This window comes from Macaca thibetana, chromosome 7 (genome assembly GCF_024542745.1).
Source record: "Macaca thibetana thibetana isolate TM-01 chromosome 7, ASM2454274v1, whole genome shotgun sequence".
Lineage (NCBI taxonomy): Eukaryota > Metazoa > Chordata > Mammalia > Primates > Cercopithecidae > Macaca > Macaca thibetana.
In genome coordinates, this window is record NC_065584.1 from 150,131,525 (window position 1) to 150,145,750 (window position 14,226).

A 14,226-nucleotide genomic window follows, 5' to 3' on the forward strand; every position below is an offset into this window, starting at 1 on the left:
CTACTTTCCTACAAAGTTTGGGTCAGAGTCCTCCTCAATTCAGTATCCAAGCAGGCCATCACTTGAGCTTGCAAAGGAAATAAATCCTATTTCTTGGCCCTGAGTCCAACCATGTCATTTTACCAGAGAGGAAATAGGCCTTGAGAAGGGAAGTGACTTACCCTAGGTCACAGCCAGTCAGTGACAATGCAGAGAATGTAAACAGAACTTTGGGAATTAGGCACCACAACTAGGCCTCGCAGGATCAGAATCCAGATGTCACAACGCCCATGGCAGCCTTTTCCCATGCTCTGCAGCTGCCCTCTGGCTGCTCAGCTCACTGTCCTAACTGAAAGAGCATGGCAGGGACTATCCTATGATTCCAGGTAAGATGCATGTCCTGTCTCATTTGCAGTTTGCCTTGCCGAGGAGAAGGAGGAGGAGAGCTTGAATCAAGAGGCCAGAGCCCAACCCCAGGCCAAATCAGAAAGTAAACCAGAAGGTGAGGATGGCCAGAGCAGTGGGTTTTCTCCTGCCCCCCTCTCCCTGCTGTCAGTAGTGAGCTTGGCCTGGAGGTGGCAGCCAGCCAGGCCAGGGGCTGAGTCACATCTTTGGCCTCTGTGAGCCAGTCAGTTAGGGTGATGGTCGGGTGTTGCCCTGATCACCGCTCCACTCCAGACTCCTCCTTCCCAGGTACTGTCTTTCTGACATGGCTGCTGGTCTGAGAGTGGCCCCATACAGCTTCCTCTCCATTTTCCACAGCTGGGGTAGGCAAGGGAAGGCTAGGGGGTTGTTGAACTTCCACTTCTTTTTGCTGAATCTCATCCCAAATGAGACTATGGGGCTTTATTTCTTCTTCCTGCCTCTTCTGTACAAGGACAGTGTTGCTCGTTATTGGTCTGAAATCAGCAACCCCAGTGAGGGAAGGCTACCAGGGGTCTGGTGTCACAGAAATCGGTATCTGTGTGGCAGCTAGGACTGAGAAAGTGGGACAGCCACTGCCATGTGGGCTCTGCACGGCACACCAGGACTGCCTGATCCACTCAGCAAACCCTGGAGGGAGGTGGAACAGCAGTCATTCTTCCCATCCTATAAACAAGAGGCTCAGAGAGGTCAAATGACTTCCCAAAGCCACACAGCCAAGAAGTGAGAGAACCTGTTCCAAGTTTCCCTTCCCGTCAGTCCTGTTCCAAGCCTTCAAAAGCTGCTGCTTTTGGAATCAGCAGGATCTTTCCCAAAGGGTCATTCTCTGAGTGCTGGGAGCTTTGCCTTCTCTCTGTTCTGGCTGCCCAGCTGTTGGTAGCGTTCTTGGCCACAATAGCCAGGATGGAAATGTCTATGAATTATAGGGGAGCACGGATGGTCACTTGCCAACTGTCTTCTCATCTGCAGATAGGTCAGGGCAATAACAATTCACATCACCTTACTTTTCCTACCAACAAGAAATTCCCCCAAATAAACCTTCAGAAACCTTGTAGTCCAATAGCCCTGTAGCCACTTATGCCAGCTTCCCTTAGAACCTTGTCCACTCTTCTGATGTAACCCATGTTTATCCTTTAAAGATGAGGAGCCAGCCAAGCTCCCTGCGGTCACGGTCACACCAGCCCCTGCTCCAGACATCAAGGGAGATCAGAAGGAGAATCCAGGCGGTCAGGTAGGCACCCAGCCTTTGCACAGACGAAACTGGAGAGGTCTAGGGAAGGAACTCCTGACCAAAAATACGTCCTCCCTGAAGGTCTGAAATCCTATTTGAGGTTAATATTACTCTTTCTCTTAAGGTCACTTCAAGTATTACTCTTTGGGGGTAAATATTACACTTTCTCTGAAGATCACTTCAAAAATACAAATATCTCATGGGGCCAATTAACTCACTGGAACATCTTATATGAGTGAGCTAATATATTGACAATGTATTGTGAACTGTCACATGCTATAAGAACATAAGAAATAATTGTTAGTGGGTCTGTCAGCAACTAGGTGACAGTGAGACCAGGTAGCTCCAGAGCACTGGGAAGCTTGAAATGCAGGTGGGAGGGTTGCTGGGTGAAGGCTTTCGAACCTTCTGAGGCTCCTCATTGCCTACTGCACCTGGTCAGGCATCTCAGCCTTGTCTGCAGAGCTTTCCAAGTCCTGACATTGCCCTGTCTTTACAGCCTCACGGTCTCTTCTTCTACCATGTTCCAGACAAACTGGATTTCTTGTCTCCATGTTTTTTTTTTCTTTTTTTTTTTTTTTGTATTTTTATTAGAGACAGGGTTTCACCATGTTGGCCAGGATGGTCTCAATCTCCTGACCTCAGGTGATCCACCTGCCTCAGCTTCCCAAAGTGCTGGGATTACAGGCGTGAGCCACCATGCCCGGCCGTCTCCATGTTTTTCTACCTCCCAGCCTTGGCTCACATGGTTTCCTCTCCCTAGAACGCCTTTTCTCCTCCATTTTCATATATGCTCATCTTACCACGCACCCCCACCCCCCTCCCTGGCCCCGCCCCTGGCCAGTGTAAACACCTTTGTCATGTAGCTGCCTTGATCCACTCCAAATCTGAATGCCCCTGGTGCTCTGCACCTATCTCGGGGCTTTTACCAATTGTCTTCTTTGGATTCTGAGCCTACTAGGTGGTGAGGTTCCTGAAGGCAAGATCGAAGTCTGAGTCATCCCTGTCTCCTCTACAGAGGGGAGCAGAATGCCTGGTGCACAACTGGCTCAATATATGTTGAGTGACTGACAGTAAAAAACATCCCATTTGCAAGTTCCATCTCTTTTCTTCTCTCCATTCAATACCCAGAAAGCGCTTGATTATATCTCGTCCTTAAACCAGCAACTTTGGGCTCAGCGTCTAAGACAGCTTCATGGTAACATGAGTAGGCCTATTACTGCTAGCTCAAGTAAAAGGGATTAAGAGGATACAGAGGTATCCCCTGGAATCCCAGGGCAGGAAGTAAGGCTTGATCTCATGAAGAGCTGGAACTAGGCCTGAGAAGGCATCTGTTGCCCTGGTGGCTTCTTATTCCATGTCCTGCTCTCCCTCACATCCCTTCTCTGGGTACAGGCTCTATCATGGGCCTCTCTTGGCAGGCTGGCTTCATTTGTTCCCTTATGAGCACACACAACTCCAAGCCACTAACCCAATCCTGCAGTCCACAGGGGAATCAGTGACAGGTTTCCAGTCTTAAAAGAGAGAGAATCGGGCTGGGCGCGGTGGCTCACACCTATAATCTTTGCACTTTGGGAGGCCGAGGCAGGCAGATCGCTTGAGGTCAGGAGTTCAAGACCATCCTGGCCAACATGGTGAAACCCCATCTCTACTAAAAATACAAAAATTAGCCGAGTGTGGTGGTGCACGCCTGTAATCCCAGCTACTTGGGAGGCTGAGGCAAGAGAATCACTTGAACTCTGGAGGCGGAGGTTGCAGTGAGCAGAAGTCGCACCACTGCACTCCAGCCTGGGTGACAGAGGAGACTTATCTCAAAAAAAAAAAAAAAAAAAAAAAGGGGGAGAGAGAGAGAGAAAGAATCAGTTCAACCCAGCTCCTTGCAGGGATCCAGCTTTCATCCAACTGGCTATGGCTGGCTGACTTGACTCCAACACGGAAGAGGAAGCTACCTGCTCAGCTGGGGCTATTAGGAGTGACAGTCTTCAGAGAAGAGGGAGCCGAACAGGCAGACACTCCCATATTTATGGGTTTAAATGACTTGTCATCTCCTCTGGGAAGCATTCTCTACCTGATGGGGGTAGAAGGGAGAGGGCAGGAATGATTTCAGACTAAAATCTTCTCAATCCTCATTCTCAGTTCAAACCGCAGGCCTCACCAGTAGTATCTGATGTCTTCGTTGGGGGTTCTCAACCCTGGTTGTATATTAGAATAATTTGGGGAAGTTAAAAAAAAATGACCATGCCCCACCCTCAACCAATGAAGTCAGAATATCTGGGGTGGGTCCTTGGGCATCAATAGTTTAAAAAGCCTCCAGGTGATTTTAATGTGCAGCACAATTGAGAATCACTCAACATCCTTTGGGGGTTGCCAATATCATGACATTTGTTACAGACAACATATTTACTCCATGAACACACAGCCCAGGGCTCTTGCTCAAGGGATGGACCAGCATGTTGCTATAGGTTAGCTGGGTGCCTAATCTGAGGACACTCTGAATCAATGGCTTTTAATTTTATCTCTTCTTCTTCTTATGTTTTTGAGACCGAGTCTCACTCTGTCATTCAGGCTGCAGTGCAATGGCGTGATCTCAGCTCACTGCCTCTGTCTCCCGGGTTCAAGTGATTCTCCTGCCTCAGCTTCCTGAGTAGCTGGGATTACAGGCACGTACCACCACGCCCAGCTAATTTTTTTTTTTTTGTATTTTTAGTAGAGACAGGGTTTCACTATGTTGGTCAGGCTGTTCTCAAACTCCTGACCTCATGATCTGCCCAACTTGGCCTCCCAAAGTGCTGAGATTACAGGCGTGAGCCACCCCACCCGGCCCAGCTCTTAAATTTTTTATGGGGGTATGGGATCTCACTATATTGCCCAGGCTAGCCTGGAACTCCTGGGCTCTAGCAATCCTACTGCCTCAGCTGCCTGAGTAGTTGAAACATAGGTATCTATATCTGAGACCACACCCAGCTATCAATGGCTTTTAGGGTATGTGGAGATAGTCAGTTGTTCCCAAACAGTGGTCTAAAGGTGGATGTTTTAGGAACAGCTGTGAGTATATTAAAATACAGATGCCTGGCTTCCAATCCTAGAGATTCTAATTCAGTTGGTCCAAGTGAGGTCAGAAAATCTGTATTTCTTTTTTTCTTTGAGATGGAGTCTTGCTCTGTCACCAGACTGGAGTGCAGTGGCGCAATCTCGGCTCACTGCAACTTCTGCATCCTGGGTTCAAGCAATTCTGCCTCAGCCTCCTGAGTAGCCAGGATTACAGGTGCCTGCCACTGTGCCCAGCTAATTTTTGTATTTTTAGTAGAGACAGAGTTTTAACATGTTGTCCAGGCTGGTCTCAAACTCCTGACCTCGTGATCCCCTGCATCGGCCTCCGAAAGTGTTGGATTACAGGCATCAGCCACCGTGCCTGGCCTAAAAATCTGAATTTCTAATAAGCTCCTCAGGCTACCAGGTTTGGGAGCCAGACATCTCATTCGGACCTTTACCTGGTATTGGTAAAGCAGGATAGCTTGGTGGACCATCCGTATTCAAATCCCAACTTCATTACTTACAAACTACGTGGACCACAGGTGAGTTACTTAGTTCCTTTTACTCTAGTTTCTCCATCTGTAAGATGAGCATAATTCTATGCATATCATGAATTAATTGATTCATAAAACACAGTAAGTGCTCGCTATTATTATTAAACTACTTCGCATGGTGCCTGGCACATAAAAACCCTCAATAAATAGGCATTATCATCCTTATTTTATAGATACAAGGTAATAAAACAATTTAGGAGTTTTAGTAGACTCAGCAATGCATTGTGACCACCAAAGGATGTCATGCCATATTAAACAACATTAATGGAAGTATCGTATCTAAGACAAGGGAGGTGATAGTCCTGTTCCACTCCATGCAGTGTTCTGTGTTCAGTTTTGGATGCCCTCCTCCTGGGATATAAGCTAATTAAAATGAGTTTACCAGGATAGGGAGGAGGCGCTAGGCCATAGCATGTAGAAATGATATAAGGACCTGGGAATCTTTAACCCAGGAAAGACAGCTGTCTCATGGAAGACTGATGTTTTATAAGGCATCAAAGAGAAAACCTATACACGGGGGTAGAACTTTGATATAAATATGGACTTCAGAGGAATCAGAGGTGCCAAAGATGACAGAAGCTGCTTCAGGTGGTGAGTTTTACACCCCTGGAAATGATCAAATAAAAGCTGGACAGCCACTAGGTAGGAGTGTGGTCATGGGAATTCTGCTGAATTATCACACTAGTTTTCTCCTCATGCTTAAGTTTTCAGATACATTCTGAGAAGCACACCAACAAAGAAAATGGGGGAGGATCAGAAGGAAAACAATCAGAGCAGCTACCACACATTAATCTGTTGGTTTTGGATTGCAGGAAGATGTGGCTGAGGCTGAGAGCACAGGTGAAATGACAGGCGAAGAGGGCGAAACTGCTGGTGAAGGTGAAACTGAAGAGAAAAGCGGAGGTGAAACTCAACCAGAAGGTGAAGGTGAAACTGGAACACAAGGAAAAGGAGAAGAACGTGAAAAAGAAAATGAAGCAGAAGGAAAAGGAGACAATGAAGGTGAAGGTGAGGGTGAAATCCACGCAGAAGATGGTGAAATGGAAGGTATTGAAGGTGAAACTGAAAGCCAGGAACTCAGTGCTGAAAATCATGGTGAAGCCAAAAGTGATGAGAAAGGTGTAGAAGATGGAGGGGGAAGTGATGGAGGGGATAACGAAGAGGAGGAAGAAGAGGAGGAGGAGGAAGAGGAGGAGGAGGAAGAGGAAGAGGAAGAAGAGGAAGAGGAAGAAGAGGAAGAGGAGGAGGAGGGAAATGAAGAGCCTCTGTCCCTGCACTGGCCTGAAACCAGGCAGAAGCAGGCCATTTACCTCTTTCTCCTGCCCATCGTGTTCCCACTGTGGCTGACGGTCCCCGACGTCCGAAGGCAGGTGAGTGTGCCCCTCTGTATCTCAGACTCTTTATCCCCAGCAAGGCTGCGGGGTCTCTAGGCAGGGCTCACACTCAAGAGGAGGAAGAGGCCAGGGACAACCAGCTTAGCAGGGCTCCACCATTGAGATCTGGGAAGGGACTGAAGCCTTGGAAGGGGACGATGTGCTTAGGGGACATACCACTGGGACTGGGAGACCCTGGACCTCAAATGTGCTTTATTTCCACCAGTATAAGCAGTATACACTAGTCCCTCTTTGACTCCTATCTCAGCTTCTTGATTTTAATTTGAGAATGATGCCACTAAACCTCCTCCATATTTCACAGGAGTATTCCCAAAACCCAGGGAAATCACTGGTATTTATACCCAACATTCTTATTTGCAAGGGGAGGTCTGACAAGAAAGGAATGGTACAAGGAGGTTGCAAAAGCCAAACCAGATACCTAGATTGACCTGGTTCTAGGGCAAGCAAACAGCTTTCTTCCATCTGGTGACTGCTGTCTACCCTACCGGCTGCACTCCTCTACAGTTGTACCCCCCACCCCCATCCTTTTCCATCCATCTCAAGGTCCTCGGCCTGGAGAGAGAGCCCTCAGGTCAAATGTCTCCAGTTCCTCTCCATCACTCTTCCATTAGACCTTGTCACTGATTCTTGGGCTTGCTCAGAAGGGTCAAAGACATTTAGCCTCTACAACTTACTTCTCATCCTTTTCAAACTTTCAAACAGGAGTCTAGGAAGTTTTTTGTTTTCACCTTCCTGGGATCTATCGTGTGGATAGCCATGTTTTCATACCTCATGGTGTGGTGGGCTCACCAGGTGAGTGAATAGCAGGAACGAAATCCTCTACCAGCAGGTCCCAAGGACACTTTCCTTCAGGATCAATTTCTGGTACTCAGGGAATCTCGAGGATCAAGTGAATTCGTGCTGTTTCTATGTTGCTTGTAAAGGCTTAAAGGTAGACTTTTTATTCCAGTGAATGCAGTGCTTTTCAAGTGTGGCTTTTCTGTCATATCCTGTAGCATGGCATAGAAGGCCTTGGAATCCTGCCTGATTCCAGCTGACCATGGCTTATTAGCCTTATTTCCTGCTTTCTCCGCCATGTACCCATCCCTCTCACCTGGTGAAATCCTATGCACTCTGAGAGCCAGCTGTTTCGCCTGCTCTCTGGCATTCAATTAGTCTTCCTCTGAGTACCCATAGTGTTTCTGTTCTGCCTGGAATACTGCACTGTAATAATTGTTTACTAGCTTTCCTCTCTAAAAGGCTAAGGTTAGGGTCTATGTCATCCTGCTCATACTTCCACCTCCAGCCTCTTAGTTCCTGGCACACAGCAAGTGTCCACATTCCTGGAAATAGAAATGCTGACACGAACAGCTCTTTGGAAGGGCAGTTCTTGTGGGATGGTAGGGGTGTTAAGAGTTGGAATGACAGCGAGCAGCAGATCTGGTGTAGGTAACTTTTAGTCCAATTGTGAAAAGAAGAGCAACATGGTCCCTGCAGCCAGGAGCAGGAGTCTTGCTTGCTCTTCCTCTCTGTGGCCATCTCAGTTGTAGGTCCGCCTATCACCCTTCCTCACTCAGGCTGAGGGGGTGTAGCTGAGCTCCTTAGAAGGCATTCTGTTTGCAGGAAGTAGGATGTAGATAGTGGTTGGATGTGCCTCAGGTTTTTCACCTACTGTTGCCATGGTTTCTCATTACTGTTGCTGTTTACCAGGTTGGTGAAACAATAGGCATTTCTGAAGAGATTATGGGCCTGACAATCCTCGCAGCAGGCACATCAATTCCTGACCTCATCACCAGTGTGATTGTCGCTCGAAAAGGCCTGGGAGACATGGCTGTGTCAAGCTCTGTGGGCAGTAACATATTTGATATTACTGTGGGGTGAGTGGCAATGTTACTTCCTAAGGGGTGTTACATATGACTGAAACACTGCACTGGCTCTGTTCACTGGTTTTCTGCTTTATTCATTATACATAGAATAAAAGGGCATTTATATTGTTAGTTTCTACAGAGCAACAAAATATCTTCCCTTCATTCATCATAGCCAGATGGGAAAATAGAACTAAAATGCTGCCTGAAATGTAACTGACTGGAATTTACAGATAAATTGAAAACCAAAGTCCATTTCATTCTATTACCAAATACCATCAAATGCTCTGCTCACTGACTTTCAAGGCAGTGGAGGTGGGACTGGAAGGAGCAATGACTCAACTTCACTTCTTGGTACTACTCTTGCTCCTTTGTACGTGAACTCCTGCTAGCTCAGAGGCTCTAAACAGCATTTTGTATAACGTGCAAATGCCTTACCCTCCTGTACCCATCCTCTTACCCCATTCTCCCTACCTTGTCAGAAAGAGGGGCTATTTTCATTTCCCCAATCATGTTCTGAATTTAGGTGGTAGATTTGTTTCCTTAAATTTGAATCTGTGTATGTGTATTTGGGGTGAGGGGCAGGTAAAAAGGCAGCCCTCATCACTAAAGAATTAAAAGAAATGTAGGCCTTATAAAAATGTAGAGATTTAAGAGTACATATCACACTGGGGCTGGGTGTGGTGATGTGTGCCTGTAATTCCAGCATTTAAAAAAAAAAAAAAAAAAAGGAACACATCAACCAATCTGAGTCATATAGAAGTCACGAAGTATACAGAAAATAAAAAAAAAGCTCAGACTCAGAATACTTCAGTTTTAACCTAAGCTCTTCTAGTTATTAGCTGCGAGTCCTTGGGCAAGTAATTTAATTTCCCTGAAACTTAGTTTCCTTGTCTGTGAAATGGGGCTAATAATTTCTGTTCACTTCATGGATTTTTTTCTTGGTGGAAGAATACATACTTTGTAAACTGTAAAATACTATTTAAGTGTATGGGATTATTATAAACATTAAGGATATTCACATTGTTTCTTCAATCTTGCAGCTTGCCCGTTCCTTGGTTGCTTTTCTGTCTTATTAATGGATTACAGCCAGTTCCAGTCAGCAGCAATGGCTTGTTTTGTGCAATTGTTTTGCTTTTTCTCATGCTTCTGTTTGTGATCTCTTCAATTGCGTCATGTAAATGGAGAATGAACAAGATCCTGGGCTTCACAATGTTCCTCCTTTACTTTGTGTTCCTGATAATCAGTGTGATGTTAGAAGATCGAATCATATCCTGTCCTGTATCTGTCTGAGTCAAGTCACTCTTGCTCACAATGGACATGGATCAGAAGACCACGCAGAAGTTATTGTATCTCTTGTGACACTAATGAAAGAATGTATATGATCCTGGAAAGTGAACTGAGTGACCTAGGACCTCTGATGTGAATGTGATCTGAGACTAAGGTTTGTCCTTGGAAACATGTGCAGCTCATTGTGGATTAAGAACCTCACCTCTGGAGGGGTGGAGTTTCTACCCCTGACTCATGCAGACATTTATTACATGGAGGCAACAGAAGGACCCCTGGAGCCAGAGGGTTTTCTAAATGAGAGATAATTGGGGGCAAAGGTTGGGATAGGCGCAGCGGCTATAAGACAAGCTCCTATGCTCACTGTTCCCTGATCATTCCTGAAGGGCTGCTGGCCCAAAAGATGCAGCTGTGGTCTACATCTCAGCCTTCCCAACCTCTGCCCCAAACACATGCTGCAATTTTGTTGCCTCCTTTTCTGTTCAAAATGTGAGGTTCTATCAGGTTTGTAATCACTGTAGGTTCAGTTATCGGTGAGTTTAAGGATCCAAGGCTACAGAAAAAAAAGAAGTATAACAGGAATCAATGATCATCCCACGTTTTGTAGCCCACTGCATCTGGATATATACCAGTATTTTCTTGCTTTTTTTTTGAGACACAGTTTCGCTCTTGTTGCCCAGGCTGGAGTGCAATGGTGTGATCTCGGCTCACCGCAACCTTCACCTCCCGGGTTCAAGCGATTCTCCTGCCTCAGCCTGACTTCGTGATCTTCTTGCCTCGGCCTCCCAAAGTGCTGGGATTACAGGCGTGAGCCACCGCGCCTGGCCTATACCAGTATTTTCTAGCTTAAAAGGAGGACTACCTTTAACTCTTATTGTTGCATTTCTGAAAAGTGAAATTTAAAAAGCAGCCTGAAAAATAAAAATTTGTAATTTGCCCTTGAACTGGAAGGAGTGGAGATTAGGGAAGTAAAACTACTCTAGAGGCCATTTAAAAGTATGTATTTATTAGAACATCCAAATTCATGTAGTCTCCATCAGTGGTCACCTTGAGGGATTAGACATTCTAATGCAATGTCCTGGCTCCACCCTTGGCCAGCTGTCCTGGTTTCACCCTCCAGCATGTTCTCACCCAACAATGACAGCTGAGTGGAGTGGGAAGGGAAGTCATTCTAAAGAGTCCAAAGTCAGTAGTGCCACATCTGGTTTATAAAGTAAGAGATCCAGTGGGGCAATACTATTTTTGTATGTCAACCTAGATAGGATTATAAAGCAAGACTGATTTCTTCTGTGGTTTATGAATGGACCTTAAGGTAGTTACAAACAGGAAATTCCAAGAAAGCATAACACAATGACAACATGGTGAAAAAAGTGCAGTACTACTTCCAAGGTAGCTAGTGTAAAGGACACTTGAGTTTTTAAAAATGTGGTTAAATATTTTATGTGGAATTTGATGAGTTTGTATGTTAAATATCACTGCTTGCTGCTTTTACTAGAACCAAGTTAAGGGACACATTAGAAACAGAACAGTTTAATATCACTGACTTCAGAGCAAAATGAGCTCGGGTGACTGCATATTATGATGGTAAATATGGCTTTAATTACAAACATGAGGAATGATTCACTGAAGATGAGAAGATGAAAAGGACGGATGTGATGTGAAAAACCCAAACATTTTGGCACTGAACGATGGCTAAGGTGTTCCAAATATTCCATCTTTTAAGATGAACTGCTTAATTAATTGCCTCGCTACCCCAGGATTCCCATTCTTTGGAAATAATTTTTATTAAATTTCAATAAACTGTGAATCCCAATGGTATTTTACTTTACAACATGGATGGGCTCATCCTTATCTTTAGGTCATTTGGTCCGAATCCTCCTGAGAAGACTGATGAAGAGTATGGAATCATGTTCCAATTCTATATTCTTAATTATCCTTATTCCTGATGCTACTGCATTGCTGGGTTTCCATAGCCATGGCCTAAGAACAGGAGGAGAAGGCAATGCCTGTGGGAGGGAGGTCCCTATACCAAAATTCTGGACGCTGACCTGGTGTCTACAGCCCATTCCAGTTAGCCTCGGGGATGCCACCTCCTCATCCACAGCCTGGGATCTGATGCTCTTCCTCAGACTGAGTAAGGAGTGATGGACCGTAAAATGCTGTGTAATGATAAATGGCTGAAATATCCATTTAATGATAAAAACCAACTCTAATAATCTGGCATCCTTTTCCCAATTTGCTGAATTTCTGGCATACCCCTTTGCCTAGAAAGGAAGTTCTGATCACTTCACAGTGTTACGGAAAAGGACAAGTACAAAAAATGAAAGCTGAGTCTTGATGGATGAGTAGGAATTCATTGGGGGAGAGACAGAGATTACTTTGGGGAGATGGAAAACTTGCGTAACTTTTAAAAGACTAATTGGTTATACCTGGAAATTAAAATTTCTGGTCACACATTTACAAACCTACTGTAATATTAAAATCATGCTGTTTTAGAGGTAAAGTACCATTTAAAAGTGTCAAGATAATATTGAGATGGTCCTCTCACTTTATAGGCAGAATATTCTGTATGTAGTTACTTGTGACAAATTCTAGGTCGTTCATTCAGCCTGGAAAGTCTGAACTGTCCCACATGGGTGTCTGAATTAGAAGTCAGTGGCTACATGGATGACTTCAACTCCCTTAGGCTGCACTTCCTTGATAGCCCTGGTAATAGGTTTGGGCCAGATTTCTGAATTCTTCCTAATTTAATGGGTTACGATTCTATATAGTACCAGAAAAAAGAGATGTATTCCAAATTTTTCAAACGGTTATGTGTTTAAATGTTTTTTTTTTTTTTTTTTTTAATTAATTATTTATTTTAAAGAGACAGGGCCTTGCCCTGTCACCCAGGCTGAAGTGCAGTGACATGAACATGGCTCACTGTAGCCTCACCTTTTGGGCTCAAGCAATCCTCCCGCCTCAGCCCCCCAAGTAGCTGGGACTACAGAAGTGCACCACCACACCCAGCTAATTTTTGCATTTTTTTTTATAGAGATAGGGTTTTGCCCTGTTGCCCAGGCTGATCTCGAACTCCTGAGCTCAGGCAATCCGCCCTCCTCGGCTTCCTAAAGTGCTGAGATGACAGGCCTGAGCCACTGTACCCAGCCAAAATGGTTACTATATATTTTGAACATTATATTGCACTGTCATCAATAGATTTGAAAATGGTTTTACCAAATTACAGGCTTAGTCTTTTATAGCTGCCTATATCAATATTATTTACAGATTGAGTACCAAAGGGGGCAGGAGTTGGAATGTAGTATCTAGAGCACAGCCTGGTAAATAATCAGGAAGAATTGGTTGGCCTTATGTGCCAATGAATACTCTTGGTTCTGACTCTTTTTGGTGGGAGGGTCCTCCAGCAGTGCAGCTTGCAACATGTACGGGGACTGGACGCTATGAAAGGTGTAATGAGAGGGCTCATGAGCAGAGCTGCCTATCCTTGGGGGTTCACTAAAGCCTACAGGACATCCTGGCTCAAGTCTGCCTGCACAACTAAAGGCACACTTCTGGTCTTTAGGCCCTTCGCTGTATGAGCAAGCAAAACCTGGAGAATTTAACTTGCAGAAAATCCACCAGTTGCTGCAATAGTTTTATCATACTACTACATTTGAAAAGAAAATCTTTAAATAGTAAAGGAGGGAGCCGTCCAAATGAACAGGAACTGTGGAAAGACAGCAATAACTTTATCAGAAGAATCTATGACCATCTCAGACTACAAGCACATGCGCAGACTTTTGTAATCAAAGATGAAAATTCTTCAATTTGTGTACTGCTAATTTTGTTAAGAAAAATAAGCCAGCAAATATGCTTACTTTGAGGCCAAAGGAGCAAGGTAGTATGAGGATGTTAAGACACCAAGTACTGAGGATATTAAGGTAAACTGGTATGCAGCTGCTAGAGAGTTCAGTTTTGAAATAAAGCTTAGTCTTGTACCCAGACAGGAAGAGGCAGCGCATGCTAACTTTAGCACGAAGGACAAGGGTCCTCTCAGAGGGACAGCCTACTCTTTCTCTTCCTGCTCTGAGATAAAGTGCCAAATAGCAGCTTTCAAGTTCTAGTGAGAGAAATAAAAATAAAGCTGGGCTACTGCATATTGCCAAACAAATAGGTATTTTCATACTGCATACTTACAAAGTACAGATTGAGTATCCTTTATCAGAAATATTTTGGACCAGAAGTGTTTTGGATTTCAGATATTTTTGAAATTTGGAATATATGAAAAATACAAACTGGTTGAACATCCCAAGTATGAAATCCAAAATGCTCAAATGAGCATTTCCTTTGAGCATCATGTCGATATTCAAAAAGTTTTGGATTTTGGAGCATTTGGATTCCAGGAGCTCAGCCTGTATTTAGAAATAGAGCATAACTTCTATATAGAGCTGGCTAATACTTGCTGGTTGCACTTAAGTATCATAGTAATTATCAGCATAAAG

At 44.6% G+C, this 14,226-nt stretch overlaps 1 protein-coding gene across 2 annotated transcripts in view; it reads left to right on the forward strand.

Moving 5' to 3' along the window:
- Positions 1-11,965, forward strand: part of SLC24A1 (solute carrier family 24 member 1) — a 44,815-nt gene extending 32,850 nt beyond the window's left edge. For both annotated transcript variants that reach the window (XM_050795928.1, XM_050795927.1), the window contains 6 exons: positions 395-481; positions 1,542-1,633; positions 6,033-6,590; positions 7,317-7,406; positions 8,304-8,470; positions 9,502-11,965. In XM_050795928.1, the coding sequence (XP_050651885.1) occupies positions 395-481; positions 1,542-1,633; positions 6,033-6,590; positions 7,317-7,406; positions 8,304-8,470; positions 9,502-9,751 (1,244 nt within the window). In that variant the 3' untranslated portion in view covers positions 9,752-11,965. The remainder of the gene's footprint in view (positions 1-394; positions 482-1,541; positions 1,634-6,032; positions 6,591-7,316; positions 7,407-8,303; positions 8,471-9,501) is intronic.
- The last annotated feature ends 2,261 nt before the right edge of the window (positions 11,966-14,226 follow it).